Here is a 23,831-nt window from a genome sequence, read left to right as displayed (position 1 = left end):
TTTTTTTTTTTTTTTTTTTTTGGTGGCTTAGATAACTAAACGCGACAGACTCATGAGGATAAAAATCTCCTGTTTTTAATGACCTGGGGCTTGATTTTCATTTAGGGGTGGAAGGGATCCTTATCATGCTAAGTTATTTGCTATAATTAGAATTGTTTAGAGTCGGGGCAGTTAGTTTATATAGACCATAAATAAAGACTTTACTTTGATGGAAAAAAAAGGAAGAAGTCTAGTGACGTTGTTCCTGTGAGAATAGCATAAATAAACACATTTTTGAAACTAAATGTACTGCACAGTTTGGTCCGACATCCTTGTTCCATGATGTAACGGGGATATAGAGTAAAAATACAAAAATACCCCTGTGGGTTAAACAAACAAAACCATAATCATAAACTTAAGTGGTAATTTGCAAGATATTAAATGTCCCTCTGTGTTTAAGCATTTGTTTTGATATGATTATCTGTCTGCTACAAATAGAGGAAGCCCTGAAGGGCCTCCAGGGATAAGTTGTGATGTGTCTTACAAATGTAGCCGAGATAATGATGTGTTTATGGAACCAAAGTCATTCATCCTTCATTTAACCAAAAGACTACTTTTGCTTTTGCTTTATCAGAAGAGAAAGCGGTACAGTAACTTAAATGCTCGCCACTAAGACTACTTTTTAATTTTCTTTCAATTTCCCAAAGTTACAGTTCCATCATTCTTTATAAATCTAAAGAATAGTTAAAACACAAGAGCCAAAGAAAGCAAGAGAATTGAACACAAGAAAACACCAAAATAACATTATAAAACTTTCTGAAAAGTGCTTTAAATCAGTTATACCTTACCTTAATCCATGCTGGGTCAGATCCTGAGGTATAAAAAAAAGGAGGCAGAGAAAGCAGAATAAAGCTTTAGCCTCACTGCATGCAGTTAGCCAAGCCTTGTAGCTAAATGAGTATATAAACCTGTCAATCAGCCGCAACAGACGACTGTGACATCAGCGCTGTGTTTTCCGTTGCAGAGGAGCTACTGTGCATGTACAACTTTTAACAGGAGTCAGTGCGCAAAGATTTTTGCACCCCCGGGTGTAAATATGTAACCAATCCGACAACGAAAAAACAGCTTAACAGATTAAATATTTATGTTGCACATCTAAAATATATATTAATATATTTTGAAATTTTAATTTTATGATTTTATTTTCTTTTTATGTCTTAATCAAGGTCAGTGGATGAGTTGGGCGGCGCCCTTCCGCCCTCTTCTGGGTACAGTGTGAACAAATGTTGGAAATGAAGCCCATTTTAAATTATGTGTTCCGTGTAGTGAAATCTATGGATAAAGTTATATTGGATTGAACATTGGAGTCCCAACTGGTAAAATGAATAAAGTCGATTTTTCGCTACAACCAGCCACTATAATTCATTGCAAGCATGTATATCATAACGACACAATCTTACCCTTCTCTGATGTCGGTCAAAATATAATGTAGACTTTAACTTTATCAACTTCATTCACTCTAGGCTAATGGTAGCTAATTTGTGAAAACATTTTTCTAAAGGCCAACAGCACCAATACCCAGAAAGAAATAGTGAAATGAGGCTTACATTATTAAGCTAAACTCCAGTTGGATTTATCTGTAATCTCATCCACTGTGAGATTACAGAGATTAGAAACAAAATGAAATAAAATAAAATAAATCATAGCAAGTCTCATTACCATTCAAGTCGAAGTATACATCCTACTGTTTAAAAACACTTTAGAAGAGGTTAGAGTATCAACGTAAGCCGTATACTTAAGTAAAATTGTAAATATACGAGACTTAAAACTTCTTAAAGTATAAAACTAAAAGTAATGCAAGAAAATGTGTTAAGGACAGAAGCTTTAAATGTTATACTATTAAAGGAACATCTTTCTACAATTCTGCATGGTAACTAATGGTAACAGTGTCAAATTTATTTTTGCATCATTTCCAAAAACTATTTATGTGGTATGTCGCAAACAACAAGTCAGCGCAGCCTCAAGTCCAACCACAAAGAAGTTGTTTGGATGAAACAAATTATTTTGATGGTTTTCATTTTTTTTTTAAATACCAACAAGCCATAACGAAAATGAGCTTAAATGAAACAAAACTAATGAGTCATTTTTTTAAATGTGAGGAGTGGAGATAATTAGTAGGAATAGTAGAAGAGATAATTGCAAATAATTTTGTTGGGGAGTGTTGGCTTATTGGATTAGTACCCAGTTTGACCCCGACAGCCTCCACTCTGGTTCCCTGAACAAGACCCTTCACCTCACACTGCTCATCCGGCGCAGAACAATGGCAGCTCACTGCTCCCCAATGGGATGGGTTAAATGCAGAGTTACATTTTTCCAATATGAGATTAATAAAGTTCAGTTTTCTATTATAAATTTAAGGAGTAGAAGTCAAAAGCTGTCAGTGCAACATGAGCAATTTACATCACAAGATAAAAAATGAAATATAGCTGAAGTAACTGAAAAACAACAAGAAAAAAAAGGCATAAAATTCATAGCTCAAAAACCTTAACATTATTGTTTAAAATACCTTTTGTACAAAAATTACATAAATTTAAATACATTCGTATATCTCACAAATACAATCAATATGAAATATTATGGGATTGAATGAGTTTCACAATAAAACATTTTCTTTTCTTTAATTCATATGTGTCTAAATTGTACATTTTAGCTGAGGAAATTTTGAATTTAATTAGCTAATTTGTTCATTGTATGCATAATTCAGTATTAGGTGGATATTTTCAAACATCTTATATGAACTTTGAATTGTCTAATTTTAATTGCATATCTAGTTTGATTATGATGCACATTGGTACTGAAAAGCCATTTAGAATAGATCTAATTTTAGCTTCAATATTTAAAAAATAAAAATCTAAATTCAACATTTACCAAAACAATCTGTTGATGTTTCTTCTAAAGGCACATCTAAGTGTAAAGTGAGCTGCTTTGTGTATCAGAGGCATCACAGATGAAGTAAGAGATTGCATTAAATGTGTGGTTATCATTTGTCAGAAACCTTGATATTCTTTCAATCCTACTATGCTTCTACCTTTTTTGCTCACGGATTTGTCCATTTATGAATAATTTTGCTCTGCGTTTCTGATTTTAAATGTTCAGTCTCTCTAATGCTTGGAGAGTCAAAGCGAAAGAATAATCCATGATAGCCCTGATGTCTTTCCACATTTTACATGGGTTGTTGTAATTGTAGTGCCTCTCGACATCCTGCTTACGCAAGTTCTTTGCCTGCTGAATTCCTTATTTTCACTTCATTCTGGAGAAATACAAAGAAGTTTATTATTCCAGATAAGCGTTCTTTTTGAGAACTCTCTTGCTTAAACTTAAAGTAATGCTTCAGTCCAAACCCAAATGGATCTAATGACGGGTTTTGATCTGCAAATCAGAGGGCTGAAGGCAGAAATCAAGTCTGAAGAGATGTAATCTGGATTTAGAAAAGTATATGAGATTACCTGCTAAATATGTGTTAAACTTAATTTCCTAAACTAGAGGAAAACCTCTTTCAAAGATGTATAATTGGTTTTTAAAAACACCATAAATGGTGTTTTACTCCACTATCAGCATCTTGAACTTTTTAATTGGGAACAAAACATAAGCAGGACCCACAGTATGCTCTGCTAATTTAATATTAATGATCTCGGATAGTGTTGCAACCACAGTGAGAGAATGCACTTAAAATCCTGCTGATGCAAGGTCAGGAGGTCCTGATTAATGGTGAAATAGATCAAGAAAACATGCGGCACTTTTTTTTCAGGAGACGCGCAGTCCTTTATACAAGCATAAAGAACATTTTAAAGTATTTGCTTCAATACAACTTTTAAAATTCCGATACGATATTGATATCCAATATGATATTAATATATAAAGCCTTAAATGGCCAATTTCCATCTTGTATCAGAGATCTGATTGTTCCTTATGTTCCTAACAGAGCACTTTGCTCTCAATCTGCAGGTTTACTAGTGGTTCCTAGAATTTCTAAAAGTAGAATGGGAGGCAGATCTTTTAGTTATCAGGCTCATCTCCTGTGGAACCAACTACCAGTTTTAGTCCGTGAGGCAGAAATCCTGTCTACTTTTAAGGCTAGGCTTAAAACTTTCCTTTTTGATAAAGCTTATAGTTAGAGTGGCTCAGGTTATCCTGAGCTATCTCTATAGTTATGCTGCTAAAGGCGATGAATTCTGGAGGACTTCTGGATGCTTCATACCATCTCTATTTTTCCACTCTGCAGAATCTGTTAGTTCAATCTCTAACATTATGCTCGCTCTGCTTTTTCTCAGAGTAGCTTTGCCTTATCTGTTCCTGTTTGGCTGTGACTCCATCCTAGAGAGAAATATCAGCTGTGCTGCTTCCATCTACACATTTCTTTATAGATGTTCAAGATCTGCCTGCTTTTCAGTGTAGTCCTGTTTCTCTGACTGTGACTGGTTGGATGTTCTTACTCTGACATCAGAGCTGAATGGGAGCACGTCTGCCTGGCTGTGTGTTTCCTAGACGGGTCAGCATTTTACAGTATCTTTTCTTGTTTCTCTGCTTCTTTCTGTATGTTTTCTTCTGTCTCCTTGAACCCCAGTCGGACTTGGCAGATGGCCGCTCACACTGAGCCTGGTTCTGCTGGAGGTTTCTTCCTGTTAAATCTGAATTTTTTCTCTCCACTGTCGCTACAAGCACGCTTAGTGTGAGGGATTGCTTTCCTTAAATATAAAACTTTGAATCAATTTGATTGTAAGATCTGGGGAACTGTAAAGTGCCTTGAGATGACATGTGTTGTGAATTGGCGCTATATAAATAAACTGAATTGAATTGCATTGATATCACAGCTTCAAATATTGGCTGGTACCGATATTGATACTGATACGTGACATATCATGATGAATCATACATAAAAATGAAATGGAAAGAGAGTGGTGTTCTTTATCTAAAAACAAAGTGTAATATTTTGATACGGCTGGAGCCATTGATGTCTCCTCATCTGCATATGTGTATGTTTTAATGATGGAATGATGTGGCATACCAGAATTATATAAAATGCTTCTCTATGTGAATTGTGGTCACTTCACGAGATGTGAGCCTGGTTGGTAAGCAGCTGCTTTCTGTAATTCTACGCAACTTCTCTGATCTGAGTCAGATTAATATTTTGTAGCAAAATCTGTTGTCATGTTTCCTGGTTACAGGGGAGGATTTACCATTAGGCAATACTAGGCAGTTGGCTAGGGCCCCAAGTTCCTGGGGTCCCCATAAAACTCTGTTTTATGACATGTGTGGTTAATAAAACTATTCCTTATTTGTGCAGATTAATTTTTTTTTATTATTTGCTAAAAAGCCATCACAAGACTTATAATATTAAGTGTGTCTCAGCCCCCCAGTGCCCACCACATTGGATCAGTCCATTTGCTGCACATCTTCAGAAAGGTCCAAACAGAGAGCAGCAAACCATCCGATAATAATCGGTGTAAAGAGCATTGTTGCAACTTAGCACATTTGTCGCTATATTTAGGAACTTTTCACACCGTTCTAGCACTCTTATTTCAGAAAAAAAACCTAGTGCCAAATGAAGCTACTTTTTTCTGCTACTGGAGACTTTGGTGACAACATATAAAAGCAACGAACTCTGCTCTCCAGAGCAAGTAGATTGGTAACCCTGCCTCCTGCTGTCCTCTATCTTGTCTGCTGTCATGATTCATGCAGCTATTATTTCATCCAAATGAAAAATCGAGATCAGATAAGGAGATCATGGCTTGTCTACAGAGAACAGAAGGACTGGGTTATTTACTTTTGCTGTCACCTTTTTATAAATTTCCTAAACCCGCCACTGCCTGGTTATTTAATACATAAACATTACGAAGTGTTTTTTAAAGTTTTTTCCCCCAAGTGATCTTTTCCCAGGAATAAGAACCACAGAGAGAAAGTTTTAAAGTCATAGGTAAACAGCCGTTCTAACCGTTGAATTTCCGAATTCTCCTGAGTGGTGCCCGACTTTACATGAACGAATAAAGTGAACGTGATTGGTCCTTTATCAAGAGGGTGGGATTGTTGTGGAGGAAGGTTCGCAAGCATGTTTGATTGTGGCCGGTTTGTCGGAAGCATCTTGCTAACCAATTAGCAACTTAGTGCTAGTAGGTTCCCAATGGGAAATTCCATTGGGATCAAGTAGCACTAAATTGGTGACTTAGAAACGACACTGTCAAGGAACGCTATGGACAGAGGAAACATGCAAGAGGAGGAGAGTTTAGTGTCGGAGGTCGTGGATGAGTCTCCTCCGTCATACATTTTTTATTTAGAGGAGGAAAGCGAGGACAAAGATGTGGAAGAGGATGCCAGGGCAGCAGAAGCTTGGTTTGGTGTAGAAGGCTTCCAGCCGTACATGTTTGAGCCCTTGCCTCGCAACACTGCCAGTTCTGTTAGCTCTACGCCTGCTGAAGACACAGACGTCCATCCCCGTGAACACTGGGACGGAACTCAATGGGAAAGGATTTGATTCTTATTTCTTATTTCAACCATGGCATATATTAGCTGCGACGTATGAATCAAGATGCTATGACCTAAAAAATTTGATTGACAGATGACCGTTGATATATGATTGGCCGAATTTAGATGTTCAGGTTGATGTAAAACTAATGGCCCGCATAAGATAACGAAGAAAAAAAAACACAGATTTTAAGACAGGATTTTTTTTTATAGAAATTTTCTAAATTTTGGGACAATATAATTTATATACATGTTTAATCCAGAATGATTTGACATTTAAATATGATTTCCATATGAGTTTAATGTGAAAACACAGAGCTTTCTCTAACAGAGGGACATATGCCTGGAAGATGATATGCAGCTTTTTATTATTTCTTTACAAATAAAAACTATCTCAGATTCTGTATTGCATTGAGGCTCGGCTTTTGACTGGACTATAAGCTGTATCTAAAACATATTTCTGACTTCTGCTTGACTATTTTCCATTTTTTTTGTGCATAGCCAGAAAACCTATTAAAAATTCTCTCTTTGGAGCTCTGTGTCCTTCCTTAAAGGAACAACAAAAAAAAATATATATATATATATATTCTACACTTACCAACACAAAGTAGCTCTAAGTTTGTGGTTATAATGCCTTAAAATTAGCAGGGCGTTTAGGGGAAAATGGCCTTATTTATTTCTTCATTATTTGTTTGGTCTTGTTAATGGCTCCGTTCTCTTCTGAGTTTTGTTATGTTCCGGGAAAGGTGACATCATTAGAAAGGAATGTGTGTTGGGACAGAGGGCGTTCTGGACCGGACGGACTTTGGGGCGGAAACTAAACACGTCTGCAGCATTAAGAGAGAGCGATAACGCACCGAGGAAATGAGCGCAGAGCGCCGGGAACGATCATTAACTGGAGCCTGGTTTGGCGTTTAGGTTCACTTTGAGGAATTCAGCAGCAAAATGTTTTCCTTGGAAATAAAATCTGCTTTTTGGGTTCTTGTTTATCTCCTTTCTGCTGCTGCTGCGTTGCCTTCAAAAAGTAACGGTAAGAAAAGTTTGTTTTCTACTAAAGTTAAACGTATTTAGTTTGTTGGCGTCTATTTGCTTAAAAGATTAATAAACAACAATAAAACAGTTGTAGGAACCAGTCTCCTTAAGCAAATTAAAACTACTCCACTGTTTAAATCGGTAATTTTTTTTTCCTCCTTTGGTATTTAATATTAGAGCAGGGCCGCTCCAAGACTGAATGTGGCCCTTGGTCGGGGATCTGCAGTCCAAGAACTGTTTTTTTGTTTTGTTTTGTTTTTTTTTGTCCTTTAGTCCAGATTTTTACGTTATAAGATGGCTTCAATTTTAAAAAATACAGGCTATTAGTTTAAATTTCAAATTAATGAATTAGAATTTAGATTTAAAATAAACTTTTGTTTGATGAATAGGTTTCATCAAACTGCAATTTTTTGGACCCCTTAGAAACAAAAAAGATCTAAATGTTTATGTTCCTTTAAAGTTTACAGAGGCTATAAAAATGCAAAATGGGAGTAAATTCATCATTGAAGAACTGTGTGCTCTTTGTAAATGAAAGGATTAAATTAAAAGTTTAATTTCTGCAGCTGAACATGATAATGAGCGTATTTGATTCTGAGTTTGACAACACCTTCAAGAGCAGAGGTTCCTAAAATCTGGGGTTGTGAGAAAGTTTTTACAAGAATTGATGCGGTTCCCCCATGTTAAACATTTAATGCGTCATTAAAATGTAAAATGCACAATTGATTAATAAAATCAATTAATCATTAAAAATACAGTTAAATTGTAGAATAAAGTAATTTCATAAAAAAAAAACTATTTGAAAAAAGCAAATATAATTAACTTGCCATCAAGTTACTCCATTTATTTTGGGGTCTTTGGTTGTTTTTTTAGAGACACTGACTAAAATGTTTGGGAACGTCAGCTCTAGAGCATTTGAACTTTATTTTTTTTTTTATCTTAGTCTAAAAGGTATTACTTTTTTGTCATTCTGTTTAAGAAATATTGTACAATTATTCCATTTAAAAACTATTTAAAAAAAATAAAATTAAATAAAACCAGTTGGTTATTTATTTTTGACCAAAGTTATGAATAAAAAAAGGTCTAAAGCAATGGTTCATAATCCTGTTCCTGAAATCCCCGTGTCCTGCATGTTTTAGGTGTCTCCTCGGTGACACATAAATGAGTCATTCAAAGAATTCTGCAGCCCTTGGTGATATAATTATTAAAATCAGATGTGCTGGAAAAGCACTGAGCAGGGGTTCCTGGAGGACTGGAGTTGGGAACTACTAGTGTAAAGAGCCACTTGTGATAGAACCCGTGTCCTAGAAGACCGTCATCCATCAGGCACTGAAACACCACTATGTCTGTTTGCAAACCGTGTAGTATCATGTTCTTTATATCCATCAGTTTTATTGATTTGAAAAACTTTCATCTGTAGACAAAACATTTATTAGATCACCTGAAAGACTCCTCCCATAAAGGTGATACGGTGAGATGAGCAGCACCATGGTGAGAGAATTTGCCAGAAGCTCTAACTAGTGGCTAAGCCTTAAAGTGCTTCTGCATGAAAATGTGTCAAGAAGAAAACAGCAAAACATGTTTAAAATCAAAATCATGCCAAACTCATATCCATCATGGTCAGTATGCAAAGGAACCTAATTATTTTATTCAGGCGTTTTAAAACAGAGGTGGTTTGAAAAGGTGCAGGAAAGCAGCGCTAAAGAACTGATCTGACATCCTTCATCTAAACCAGGGGTCGCCAACGCCTTGCCTGCGGGCACCATGGGGCCCTCAAGGACCACATGGGGTGCCCTCAGCATCTTCTGTAAACAGAACAACTCACCAGTGAGCTGAGTTTGAAATTTGATTATGTTGCCATTCTTTAGTAAACAATTACAGATCATTTCATCATATTATTCATATAGGACATTTTGGCATTTTTAGAGATTTCAAAATAAGAGTTTCTAAAAAAAAATTGGAAATTAAAATGAAACTATAAAATTTTTTTTACTATGTTTTAAGTTCAGGTTAACGCTGAATCCTCCAGCTCTTAAAAAGTTTGGGGACCCCTGATCTAGACCAATGTGAAAGGACCTACTGTAAAATCACATACGACCAACTGTAATTTTGTCTGAAAACATTATTAGCAATGTGTTAGGAAACTAATTTCCCTAAATGCCTCTGAATCTTTTGTTGATTATTAAACAATTTATGTTCAGTTGAGACCTATTATTCTTAAAAAAAAATTATTACTACTTAAGCATTTTATTTTATATCAACCACAAGCTTATCTGCATACCTAGAACCAAAAATGCAGGACCAGCTTTTAGTTCCACTAATTTAGTAAAAAAATTTTACTTTATTGCCCAAAATTCTTTGCCAGCATAATGATTTTATCATTTAGATTATTAATTTTCATTTCCCGTATCATTTTCTTCCTTCTAAGCAATGTACTTTTCTCTGTGTTTTTTTCTTTTTTTTTTTTTTGTGTGTGTCTTTTTGGAGTGTTTTGTATATTTTTTTTTTTTTTTTTTGTACAGTTTTTTGTGCCTTTTTGTTTTTTTTTTTTTTTTTCTTTCTTTCTTCAGCCACGGGACCACGAACCTTTATCCTTGGTCCTGGTCCTTTCACAGATGAGCCAATACCTTTGCCAACCGATTATATAGATGGAGATGGGAAACCGGACCTTCCACAAAACCGTACAGTACAGAACAGAACAGAATTGAGACTTTATCTTTCTGAAGAAGCGTTTCAATTCCTGACTGGTCCTGTTTCCACGTTGATCATGCCTTCTTTCTACACCTTGGTGTGCTGCATCAGTGTGCCCATCAACCTCTGCGCTGTGCTTGCCTTCGCTCGGGGGATCTGTCCCAAGAAGCCCGCAGCGATATACATGCTGAACCTGGCCTGTGCCGATTTGCTCTTCGGCCTCATGCTTCCCTTCAAGATAATCTACCACTTCTGGGGCAACAACTGGATATTCGGCCCGTACCTGTGCCAAGTGGTCACCGCCAGCTTTTACTGGAACATGTACTGTTCTGTCCTTCTCATAGCCTGCATCAGCGTAGACCGCTTTCTTGCAGTTGTCTACCCCATCGAATCTCTGACTTGGAGGAAGCCAAAGAGCGCCATCATAGCCTGTGTGACCATGTGGGTCCTGTCGTTCGCTGCCTCTGTGCCTCTCGTCACCTCCGACCAGACCGCTTACCTCCCGCAGTTGAACATCATCACCTGCCATGACGTCCAACACTTTGGGCGGATTTTCTGGTTGAAGATGTATTTCATTGCCGTCTTTTTCTCCCTATTCTTCCTGCCTTTTATTGTCACGGTGGGCTCTTACACAAAAGTTATCTGGACACTGAGCAGAGTGCCACACGGGCTTACAGGAAGTATACGCAAAAAAACGAGAGCAGTGATGATGGCCTTGACGGTGTTGGTGATTTTTGTGCTGTGCTTCATGCCTACAAACTGCCTCCTGCTAGCACACTACTTTATGCTTAATAAGGAACTCAAGGACGTCAGCGAGGCCCAAGACGGCTTCTACGGACTCTACTTGATGTTTCTGTGTTTGGGCAGCCTGAACTGCCTTCTGGATCCTCTCGCCTACTACTTCGGCTCTTCCCAGTGTCAGAGACAGCTGTCTAACATGCTGAAGTGTGGAAAGTTGAAGAGGAGTGGAAGCATCACCCATGCATCGTCTGACTCCTGCAGGTCCAGCATCAGACCCATTCTGAAATCCAGCTGCACTGAATCCTCCAAAATAACCTCGTCAATAAGCAAAACAAGCTCGTTGGAAGCAAACCTAGACAGCCAGTACAAGAAGCTGCTGGTCTGATCGGTGATATGATCAGTTTGTGAGCCCTAATAACTGAATCTCACCTGTACAGAAAGATGTAAAGTTAAAGTATAAAATTAGCACTTCTTGTTGAGCTGCCAGTAGAAAGTTATTTACTTAAATGGCAGGTAAACAAACTTCTTGTACTACTAGAAACACTTGAGGTTTCAGGAGGAGAAAGCTACACATGCAGATGTAATATCTGTGACATTTATAGAGCTAAATCTTTAGAATGATACGCTTTACCTTTTGCACTCGACATTCACTTTTGTACATACAATTTTACTATTTCTTTAAGTTTGTAAACAGGCTGTTGCATTTAATGCTTTATTTTTGTGTATTTAGTTTTTAAGATGAGTCTAGTTTAAGGAACAGTGCAAAGATATCAGCCTTGAGTTTTTATCTTTTCAGAAATGTACACTTTTTTCTTTTTAATATGCATGTATAGATTTTTGTTTTTTGTGTCTCTTAATAAATATTTTAGACTCAACATTGTCTTGTTTTGAAAGTCCATAATTGATCAAATACAAAATATTTCCATTAAAAAGCTTTACCTTAAAAAACAAAACAAAACGGAAAATGGCTCAGTCCTGCCACCTGCTGGTCAAATATGTTGGTTGATAATTCCCACCTTTTCCTTTAATGCTCCCATCCCATTGTCTAGAACAGTTCCTTAGAAGTGCATAGTACTCCAATAAATCTATGTAAAATATCTCAATATGACTTTGATTAAAATATGTAAAAGCCATTGTTAAAAAATTAAAGTCAGAAAATTGTTAATAGCTGGAAAGTTTAAAACAAGAAGGTAGTTTTGAATAGAAAATGAAGCCAGGCAAACTTTTTTTTTTCCCCCCACTCACCTAACTTGGGTTAATTATGTCCAAATACTGAGCAAAACTAAGTATCAATGCACGCCAATATCGCAGAACGGATTAGCTGTGACTTTGGTTTAACAGCATTTAAAACAATATTTAGAAGGAGATGTATTAATAACCTCACCCCTTTAGAGAAACCAAAGAAATAAACATTTGTTTTTCAAGAGGCATACTCTCGTTCACTTGGAAATTCCGAATGAACAATAAATTGAATGATCCATTCTGGTCAGATTTTTATTTGTAGTGAATAACAATTGAAAATAAAGTAAAAATACAATTTCTAAGCCTCCAATGGAATGAAACAAATATAAAACTCTTAATTTTGTCCCTCTTGCACAATGATCATTCAGGTGACGGGAGCCAGCAACCCTGGAAAGATAAGTGGGTATAGAAAATGAACACACACAACATATTCAATGCAAAAATATAATCAAGTTAATGTTTTAAGCATATACAAGCATAAAACAAAGGGAATATGAGAAAATAATGTAAATAGTACAAAGGGTTAAACAAATTCTGGACACTCAGCGGCTCCACACATTGCTAAACATTTGCTTTAATAGACAGCTTTATTGATAAAAATAATTATAGGCTAGCAAACTAGCTCTGATCTAAACCCTGCAGATTTTCGGTTATTGTCCAGAAGAAGATGAGAGAAAAACGGAAAAGCCAAGAATTAAAGCAAACCTGAACTTATAAAAACTCAGCAGAGCCACAGGCTGAGGGCTTTCATGGCACCAAGGAAGGAATACTGTACATGGATGTATTGTTTTTACCTTATTGAGGTTTCTGTCTTAATATTGTTGTCTTTTAATGTAATAAAACATTTTCTAAGATGATTTTGAAACGTTTTTTCAGCTATAAATTATTAGTTACATTTTTATAAAAACAAAAAAATACTTCACAATTCACTGAAATGCTTCCATGTAATGATGCTGTTATGACTTTTCATCAGAAAGACCTTTAATGAAATCTATTTTCTGGTTCACATATTGTTCAAAATATGAGAATGAATGAGGCACATTGGCAAAATTCCTGAAAACAAAAACTTAAAACTAATTTCTCTATAGTGAATAACAGCTCTCTCTTTGTCCCAGGACACTTTTAAAGTGTTGAAACTGTTTCTCGGTTTTGTCTGTAGGTGGTGTAAGCTTAAAGCTTAAATCAACCAGGCCTCCATTCATAGACCTAAGGCTGCTTCTCCTTAAATGCAGCTCTGAGTTCCTCATAACGAACACACAAACATTCCTTTAAACCTTTCATACGTGAGACACATTTAACCAAGTTATACTCCTTAAGTCCTCTGATTCACATTTGCACAAAAGTTATTTGCAGCTGTGGTTGCCACGAAAAACCCTGTCCATAGATTTTTACATATATCTGCTGTAAAACAACAGATACATTACAGTTCTTTATACAGTAATTCCTTGTTTATTTTACAATGTGGAAAAAAAACATCACAGCAAAAAACTTTTAAAACAACTGCAATGTGGTAAAACTTTTTAAAGGCTAAGTTAACAAAAAAAAATTAAAACACTGTAAAATTGTAACATTTTAATTCTACCAGCTAAATTTCACTGTCAATTCCTGGCAACCACAGCTGCCCATATTTTGCAGTAAAAAACACAGTACAATACATGTGCAAGACAAGTTTTTTGGTGAAAATTTGAAATTGACAACTTAAAGATGCACAAATTTAATCAAGGTAGCGATTATCATTGAAAATCAATAAGACAACTGCAAGTAATATCTGGGAAAGAAGACAGTACTTAGCCTATCATATTGTCTGCACTATCACAAATCACAATAAAACTTGACAATGTAACATATTACCTGTAATGATTGAACAAAAACATGAAAAAGAGCCACTTGCTCCTCACTGAACAGGAGTAATAAGTCACTGAATCTGTTTAATTTGTATATATGTCTTGGCATTACCAGCAGCACTGAAGATTGCACTAATTGCAAAGGAAACTGAAATGGTTTTAAATCTTATGCCTGTTATTACTTTTGCTCCCTGACTCTTAGAGAATAGACTTTAAATACTTAGTATTTAAATAAGTAATGGTTTAGCTCCAAAATACATTACAAACTTATTGTCCGTGTATCCGCTAGACCTCTCAGGTCTTTTAGTTAAGATATACTTTGCATAAAAAGAAAGAAGTTCAGCTCAGTTGTGTTTTTAATTTAAAGCTTAGTTGCTTTAAATTAAAAAACACATTTATTTAAAAGGGCCTTTTACTGTGTCATCTAAACATTACTAGTTCATTTCCCAGTCAAACTTTAAATCCATTTTCTTAATCATTTATTTTTACTTTGCCTCAATCATTTAATTTTTTTACACTGTATAATTGTCTTTCTTATGCCGCTGCAATGTACTTTTCTTTGTTGTCACATGTACAGCATTTTTTTTTCTTACCACCAAAACGAAGGATCAAAAGCAGCCTTAAATCTATTTGTAAAGTTTGTAAACCCTTACATTTCCATGGTCTCTACTCTGACAAGCTTTAGATCTGTCAGGATAGTTTACCATTATAAACTGAGCATTGAAATGCACCCAAGCTTCAGTTATAAGTAAAAATTAATATCACAAGTAAAAAATTACAGCATAGGAGTACAATTAATCTTAAATGGCTGTCAGTTTTTACACAACAATCTGACTAAAAGCACAGTCCACTGTTACATCATGTATCAGATGACAGCCAAGTATATAAACTTTATGGTCACAAGTATTCGCTCACCTGCCTTGACTCAGATAAGAGTTTACATGACATCCCATACCTAATGTACAGAGGTTCAATATGATGTTGTTCCAACATTTGAAGTTAGAACAGCTTCAGCTCTTTAGGGGACGGCTGCCAACAAGCTTTAGGAGTGTGTTTATGGGAATTTTGGAATATACTTCCAGAAGTGCATTTGTGGACAACAAGGTTTAGCTCTCACTGTACCTTCATATGATATCGTAATTATGGTAAACACAAAAAGCCGACAAGAAAATTGGACATTGAGAATCAAACATTGAGCACACGTTCATCGTCTTGCTATTAAAACAAAAAAGCTTAGCCTGCAGCCCCCCTGCAAAGCAGAAAAAGAGAGAATACTTGCCTATCAATCACCAGCTGAACACCTGCAGGAATGAGAAGGCATTAAGACAGGATTGCAGGACCAAAACTGCCCCATGTTTCACAGCGCCAGTTTGAAAAATATCTTACTGAAGTCATCCTCAGCAAACACCCTGATTGTTACAGGCTTAGTTTAACATTTGAATACTTTAAACCCATATCGGTTCAGATTGGTGCAAATATCCAGGAGAATCAAAGCCAATTAGCTGGTATTATGACATAGAGGCACTCTGAATCAACACCAGGTAGTTTTATCGGCTTAATGTTGCCATTTTGTTTTTCAAATCAGCAGATCTTAACAATAAAATAGCAGGAAATTGAAATTACATAAAATTATGTTGATTAGACACACAAGTTTGGTTGATATTCCAATGCAGAATCTATTGCTAGTTCAAAGCACCGAATCACCTGTTTGGTGTTTTACATAGTTTTGTATTAATATTTTCCTTAAGTTTACATCATTTAACATCTAAATGTTTTATATCAGCCTAACGCCAGATGAAGGAACAATGACTAAAGCTCCTACTTGGACAGCTGCAGAGAGCACACCCCATAAATGGCTCATCAGACTGCTGCTTGTGTTAGTCAGGGAAGTATTCATTGCCTTTTATGAACTCTCTTTGTAAACAACTGCCTTAAGAATGTGTTCTTATCCAAACATAACGCCCATAGTTTAATCAGATCCTATCACAAGCACACCAATGTGCATTGAGCGCAGACCATGCTCATTCTCATTTTCTATAGTCAAGATTTTTACCTGATTTAATGGTGATGTCTTTGAAGAAGGGATTTTTTCAGCTTATCCTGCTTTTCTCTGCAATGCAGACATGTCTGATGAACGAAGGTATAGTTTTCTTTTTCCTTCCTTTAGGTTTGTCATTATCTCAATAAAACGTGAGTTTGATTAGCCTTACATAAACAAGGATGTTACAATAAGCTGCAAGTGAAAAAAGCTGATTCTTACAACCAACCACTAACTCACCTTTATAATATGTTTTTATAATATGGAAGTTTGTCTTTTTATTTATTTTGAATTCCACTAATATATTGTGCAGAACTTATTGTTTTTTTTGTTTTTTTTTTTAGAGGCAAGGGTTTCAATTCAATTTAATTAAGATTAAATTACAAAAAGAATTTCGCAATGGATGTCCTCACAAGACGCTTTACTTAGTCAATTCAGCTGAATTATGCAGATTTATTGGTTGAAGATTATCTATCTATTGAAAGCAATGAACATGTTTCCAAATAGGACTCAAATTGCACTCTAAAAAGAGAATTGTGATTGTGTCTTATAAACTAAATAAATGAAGCTGGACAAACTTTATTCAATTGCTTGTCAGAAATAAAAAAAGTTTGTTGAAGTTGGAGCTGTATTCTCTTTTTGAAGTATGAAGACGTTTTTTTTCAACATTAATACTTTTACTTCTACTAAGAACTTCTCACTCAAAAGTTTACAGTTTGCATTTTGCCAGATTTATCTTTTTAAATGTGTTCTTAGATTGTATTATATATTTTTTTCAGGGGATAATGAAGAGCAGACTTAATAATACTAGAAAAAAAATGTCTATATATAGCAAGCTAAATATTCCATTCCATTTTCCACAATGCTTTATCCCAGCTGGGGTCGCGACAAGCTAAATATTTCATTTACAAATGAAATGTTATAAAGATTTCATTTACAGATCAAATATTTAGTTTCAATTAAATATTTAATTATCAAGCAAAGCCTTAGCTTTTAAGTGAATATTTAAGTCTTTGTTAAACAAACTAAATATTTATTTTTTGAACTTAATAAAAAATAGAATAGAAAATCCCTTCATTGTCCAACATGTTGAACTTGTTATTTAAATATTAAGTCTTTCAATTTGACATTAGTAAACGCATAACACATTGCACATTGCATGGTGAAAATACAAGTTTAAAAAAATTAACTACCCTTTTCTTTCTCCGGGGAAAGGCCTGATAAACAAACAAATGGGTGCAAATTTTTGACGTACTACAAATGGCAACCCTCTGATAATGTATGTGTGTCAGCATAAGAGCAGCATTACTTGAAAATATTAGAAACACCTCTGATTCATTGTCCTGTCAGAAGGCAAATCTCTCTCCCATTCCCGACTAAAGATAAATTAACTTTTAGAATGGCTTTCTTTATTGACAACTAATTCTAGCCTCCCTTCCATAAAGTGTAGATTTTTTGGATAGTATGACTGATAGTTGCCCATACTCAACAGAAAAATACATAGAAAAACACTTAAATCAACTAAAAATACAAAAAAATATATATATATAAGCAGTAATTAAATCATGCAATAAAAATAAATCTAATTTAACTGGCAAATGAGGCATGGTTTACCTTTTTTCACCTTTGTAATAATTCTTTGTAATCAATGGCTTGCAGCTTTATCTTTTAGGTACCTATTTTTCAAATTTATTTATTTCAGTATATGCATAATTTTTTAACTGTTGTATTTTTCACTCCATTTATTTCTTTCACTCTATTATTTTTTCTTTTTCATTCTTCAATTTCTGTATGCCTCAATATGCCAGGAAGGGTGGAGTGTTCTTATAGAAGCAATGTGTAATCATGACATTTAGAGTTTCATAACACATCCCAAGGTGCCTGGAGACCCTGATGGAGGACCATCTCAGCCGTCCTTCCATCCTTCAGCACGAGGAGGTGTGGCTCAAAGTCATCAAAAGAAAGTGATCAGAGCTCATCGGAGCTCATCAGGAAGGAACCTGGACGAACTTCAACAAAGCAAATCAGAATAAAGGGGCAGAATAATCCCCTCTGATTGGTTAATTAACACATCAGTAGTCCACCTGATGTGTTGAGGACCAGCTGCTCTGCAGACCACGTTCCTGCATAGGGACCAACATCAACAGAAAGATGAAGACGCCCACCTGAAGATGTCTGACATCAGCTTTGGCTTATTGATTTTTTAATTATACAACATGAATGAGAAGGGAAATGTGTTGTAATGTGTTATATTTTAATGAAAGGTGAACATTTTTGGTATCTGAGTGTTTTTTTTATTAGTTTCTTAATACAAAAGAAAGTCCAACTATTATATGAGCACCTGATGGCTGATGGAAAGTATTGGCAGAGATTTCTGGATTAGAGAATGAACTCTGAAGATCTGGTCATCTCAGCCACCATTGGGAAAGAGGAGCGCTGAGATTAAATCCTCCAACTTTTCAATGTGTGCTTTGACTGACCCTGATTCTGAAGAGCTGAACTCGTCATCTGCGTGAAACATCTTTGTGTTATGATTTTAACATTTTGCATAGAGATTGATCCTTTTTTTAACTTTTAATGAAACTCAGATTAATAATTTGACTTACACTTCATAGAGATGAAGGAGTCTATTGTTTTGACTAATTTGAACTTTTCTCTTTCCAGGGAAACAAAAGGGTAACTGATAATGATAAGAACTAAAAATTTACATTTTCAGCAAATAGATATTTTACCATAAAAAGTATCATCATGGGGAAAAAGAGTAAATATTTTTGCCAACTAAGATGTGATTCCAGGGCTCTTTGTATTGGCAACATATTTTAGCTATCATAATCTTTTGCATCTATTATAATCATTTAACATTGTCCTCCGACTTATTGCAGTTATGGATTTTTGATTTTTTTTTATTTTAGTTTTGATTTTTAGTTTTTTTAGTTTTTAGCTTTTCTACATTTATTCACAATTTTAGTTTTGTAGTTTTTAGCTTTTTTACATATACTTACAATTCTAGTTTCTTAGTTTTCTTATATTCATAAATTTTCCTTTTTTTATAATATCGATTACACAAGGATAATATCCTTTTATAATCGAAAGGGTGGACTGTTGTCGGAAAATTTTTATCTTTCTTCTATTATATATTAATTTATCCTATTTACTCACTATAAAAGTTTTCACTCAGTCTGTTTCTCTCTCAAGGCCACACATTTCTCAACAGGCTGGTGTTTGTAGACTAGTCATAGCTTTTTCCCATAACAAATCAGATTCTTTCTCAAGGTTTATTCATCACATGTTACTGTTAACCAAAGTGTGTGTAATTTGTTATGACTCTGACTACTTTCCATTGTTGTAAGTGGGGGGAACGAACGCTGCCCAGATCAGAACAGAGCAGAATGCTGTGCCATTAGGGCTTCATGATGACTGTTCTCTCTTTGCAAAGATATTAATAAATGTGCCGACTGAGTGAAATCTATCGATCTCCGTTTATTTAACTAGGATGAAAAGTTGAATACTTTTTCCCCACGACACCCTGTTTATTTAAGTTAAATGGTTCAGCTGTTCTGTTTGAAAGAAATTTCTTTTTTTTTTCTTCTTTTTTACAGACCGCGACTGCCTGTAATCTGTTAGTGGTTTATGTGATAGAGAGTTCTGGAACATAAACCTGTTTCCTGTTCCCAACTTCGTACATATTTCATAAGTCGGCTCACAATTCTTCCCCTATTAGCTCATACTGTATTTCTGAAGAAAACTCTGGCTTTATATATTTCACTGTTGTTTGTTGATTAATCTGTGCAGTTTACCAAGCTGCTCTGTTAAAAAAATTATAAACGTTTTGAACAGAAATGTTTTCTGGAAATCAGACGATTGAATTGAAGCAGCCAGATAGCCTAATATATGTATTTTCCACCTGTAAATCTCTGCATGTAGGGCTACAAGAGGAACGTAATTAACTGTAAAATCCAATGGCTTTGATGTATTTGAAGAAATCACAGAAAACATCTTTAAGTAAAACAAAAGCCTGAGAGGGGACCTGCAATAACAATTATGATGCTGTTACAAATGGCACCATTTTATACGAAATACTTTTTTTTACGTCTTGCACTGCAGAGACAGGTCTAATATCCTTTTTTTTTTCTTTTTATGGTGTCCTCAAATTATAATATATTTTCATTATAATGGTTAAGGTTAATTTGTATTTCAGTTTTCTATTGTCAGGTAATTAATCTTAACCCCAAACTGTCTATATATAAAATGGTAGCCTCATTGTGGCAGTGTGAGGCATCAAATTTGGAGTTATCACATACATTCTGCAGACATGATGTCACAGTAACGGGGATTCAGAAACTTTTACATGAAGCATTTTTAAAAAAGAGATCTTTTTTCATCATGCAGTTTGCTTTTGTTTTGGAACCTTAAAGGAATAGTACACCCAAAACATGATTAGCCTTCATTTTCTACTCACCCCCATGCTGAACAACACCCTGGAGTACTTTTTTGATACCTCAAATGCATCTGGAGATCTGGGAGGCTTCTTGCTGTCTGCTGACATTCAAATAATGGAGGTCTATGGCGCCCGAGACAGAAAGGTCCATAAAAGTCCACAAAAAACGTGTCAATATTCCTCCATACTGCTCGTCCAATGTATTCCAAGTTTCCTGAGTGGGTAGCATCCAGAATTTACTCGAAACGAAGTCATTTAGAATGTTTTTAGAGCATAAACAGTAGTGTATAGGATGAAAGCGCGCACATACGCGATCACGACGCTACAGAAGCCGGCAGACCAAACCAGATGAAAGTGCGCATTCAGCTCGGCAAAGAACTCATGCTCTTCCTCAACACTGAAGTCCTCAGACATTTTTCTTTCGTTGTTTCTTTCTTTGCACAGGTAAACAGCACATTTCTTCTTCTACGCTTGCATTATTGGAAGAGCAGACGCTGAATGCACACTTTCATCTGGTTTGGTCTGCCGGCTTCCGTAGCGTCGTGATCGCGCAGGTGCGCGCTTTCAGGAAATCCTATACACTACTGTTTATGCTCTAAAAACATTCTAAATGACTTCGTTTCGAGTAAATTCTGGATGCTACCCACTCAGGACACTTGGAATACATTGGACGAGCAGTATGGAGGAATATTGACACGTTTTTTGTGGACTTTTATGGACCTTTCTGTCTCGGGTACCATAGACCTCCATTATTTGAATGTCAGCAGACAGCAAGAAGCCTCCCAGATCTCCAGATGCATTTGAGATATCAAAAAAGTACTCCAGAGTGTTGTTCAGCATGGGGGTGAGTAGAAAATGAAGGCTAATCATGTTTTGGGTGTACTATTCCTTTAAGTGCCTTTTGCCAGAGATCCCACTTCGTCCACTTCCGTCAAAGATCCTGTTTTGCCTTGGACAGCCTCAGGCCTGTCCACCCTCACCTCTTGGGGAGTGAACTCTGGGTTTCCCCAATTGGGCTTCTGCAATGCCAGAGATGATCACAAGTCATCCACCTTTTTCAAACAAGTTTTGTTAAACCCTGAAGTAGCAAAAACTAATAAGGGACTAGTTGTGGTTGTGAAACAGGTTGAAAAAGTGCAACAAAGATTAAGCTTTTTTCATTCAGAATGTAATATAATGTAGAGAAAATAATGTGGTCAAAGGATGAAATAAAGAATGATCTAAAGAGGTTTTTGGTTGCTTTTTAAGGTCTTTTTTAATTTAAGCCTAAAGGACGGTTCGTCATCCTTCCTTACATCCAGATCAGACAGTGGCCAGCCACTGCCCAGCGCCGTCTTTAGGACCAGTTATTGCAAACCTTTTAAGTTGGTTGCTGCTGCCAAGCATAGCTTAGCTCAAACAAACTAGAACCTTACCAACCTTGTTAAGAGGTTAGTTACTTCTTCAAAGTGGTCCAGGTAGGTTAAGCTTTATTTCCCTGACTAAAATAAATCATTATTTCAAACTAGTCTTATATATCCTCAGGTTGTCTTTGTCTAATTTTTCAAATGTGTTGAATTTAAAATGTATGAATTTACTAGTATTGTTCTAGCTCATAAGATGTCAATAAAGTACACTGACATTTGTGGTTAAAACTCACTATGAGGTGTAAAAGTGAAGGTTTTAGAAGCACTTAAGTACAACCACTAAACTATTGTTTGTTCATCTGTTTATTTTTTTCAGACGTTAACTTCACAAACATAATTCGGGTGTGCGGCTACCCTAGCAGAGAGACAGGTGCAGGTGATTCAGTCAACGCTCAAACCATGGAAGCCCTGGAAGGCCCATTAACAACAGTCTTCCTCCCTACCATCTACATCATCGTGTTTGCTATTGGGTTACCCACCAATACCCTGGCCTTATGGGTATTCCTCTTTAGGACCAAGAAAAGGCACCCCTCATCCATCTACATGGCCAACCTGGCTCTTGCTGACCTGCTTTATGTCATTTGGACACCCTTGAAAATAGCGTACCATTTTAAAGGTAACAACTGGATCTTCGGTGATGGGCTTTGCAAAGTGCTTGTGGCGTTCTTCTATGCCAACATGTACTGCTCCATGGCGTTCATCGCCTGCATTAGTGTGCAACGTTACTGGGCTGTAGTCTACCCAATGTCCCAGAGGCAAAGGAGCAATGTTTTAGCAGTTTCCATCTCTGTGGGGGTATGGATGTTGGTATGGCTGACCACCATCCCTCTCTACCTGTATGATCAAGAAGTATACATAAGAAACATGGACATCAAGACCTGCCATGACGTCACCAGGCCCAGCCAAAAGAAAATTGCCGCTGGATACTTTTTGACAATGGGAACACTAGGGTTTGTAGTCCCTGCAGTTGTATGCATCATATCCTACATCCTTATGCTGAAGGCTCTGCGGAGCAATATGGGAGATTCTACCATTGGCCAGAAGCGTCGCAAAGCCGTGGTTTTAATCATCACCGTCCTGGTCATGTTTTTTCTCTGCTTTACTCCGAGTAACATGATGCTACTGGTGCACTATACCCTCCTGCTTTTAGAAGCTGAGAACAACATGTATGGGTTTTATATCACCACCCTGTGCCTCGCCAGTCTCAACAGCTGCATTGACCCTTTTATTTACTACTTCATCTCTGAGGACTTCAGGGAGCACGTGAAGAACACGTTTCTCTGCAGGAGTCAGAGAACGGTTGAGAGGAGCAAGGTCTCCTTCAGTGCTCTGAAGTTCTCCAAGGACAACACATGTAATTCCAGTACGTCACACACGCAGGGCAAGGAGTGCTGAAGGGTCATTTTTACACATAGGTTTAAAAGAAAATTAACCTCGAGATTCAGCAGTAGTAAACAGGGAAGTCTTTATAAAAATGCCCAAAGACATTTTGATTTATATAATCCTGCACATAAACAAAACCAAGAAATTTCCTTCATAAATTACACCTGTACTTCAAGTTTTGCATTCAAGGCTCCACCTCATGAGGCCTGTATATACACATATGCAAACATAAATGACCTATGTTAAGCATTGCATAAAGTCACTTCTGTTTATATGTAATGAGATCAAGATTATAGGGTTTAAAGTTCAGCTTCATTCGATCGAAGCTGAACTTCAAACAAGGTTTGTTACTTTAATCAAAGTATTTTCAAATGTTAAAAAGAAAACATGCAATAGTTGTGTTAATGGAAATAAATGCACTGATATAATGAGCTATGCATGAAAATAGATGGCAAAATGAATACTATTATCTGCTATTGTGTAGCTTTTACGTTGGTTGATGACATGAATGGCTTTAATAA

General features: G+C 36.1%; 2 protein-coding genes across 2 annotated transcripts; both read left to right on the top strand.

Annotated features, from left to right (window-relative positions):
* The first annotated feature begins 7,328 nt into the window (after nt 1-7,328).
* Nucleotides 7,329-11,811, top strand: LOC107090355 (proteinase-activated receptor 1-like). The gene is made up of 2 exons (XM_015383685.1): nt 7,329-7,528; nt 10,098-11,811. Exons 1-2 carry the CDS (start codon nt 7,444-7,446, stop codon nt 11,342-11,344), a joined length of 1,332 nt encoding a protein of 443 aa, XP_015239171.1. The 5' UTR covers nt 7,329-7,443; the 3' UTR covers nt 11,345-11,811.
* A 4,334-nt stretch (nt 11,812-16,145) lies between these two features.
* LOC107090361 (proteinase-activated receptor 2-like) lies at nt 16,146-23,337 on the top strand. Its single transcript, XM_015383691.1, has 2 exons — nt 16,146-16,185; nt 22,244-23,337. The coding sequence occupies exons 1-2, from the start codon at nt 16,161-16,163 to the stop codon at nt 23,320-23,322; spliced, it is 1,104 nt and encodes a 367-aa protein (XP_015239177.1). The 5' UTR covers nt 16,146-16,160; the 3' UTR covers nt 23,323-23,337.
* Nucleotides 23,338-23,831: the final 494 nt, after the last annotated feature.

The sequence above is a fragment of the Cyprinodon variegatus genome, unplaced genomic scaffold (genome assembly GCF_000732505.1).
Source record: "Cyprinodon variegatus isolate N-32 unplaced genomic scaffold, C_variegatus-1.0 Scaffold292, whole genome shotgun sequence".
NCBI lineage: Eukaryota > Metazoa > Chordata > Actinopteri > Cyprinodontiformes > Cyprinodontidae > Cyprinodon > Cyprinodon variegatus.
This window is presented reverse-complemented; position numbering and strand designations above follow the sequence as displayed.

Excerpts from the sequence above, each read along its gene's own strand:
- LOC107090355 (XM_015383685.1), top strand. The coding sequence starts at position 7,444 with ATGTTTTCCTTGGAAATAAAATCTGCTTTTTGGGTTCTTGTTTATCTC. Across the intron at positions 7,529-10,097 it reads GTTGCCTTCAAAAAGTAACG|CCACGGGACCACGAACCTTT; the intron begins GTAAGAAAAGTT and ends TTCTTTCTTCAG.
- LOC107090361 (XM_015383691.1), top strand. The coding sequence starts at position 16,161 with ATGCAGACATGTCTGATGAACGAAG. Across the intron at positions 16,186-22,243 it reads GACATGTCTGATGAACGAAG|ACGTTAACTTCACAAACATA; the intron begins GTATAGTTTTCT and ends TATTTTTTTCAG.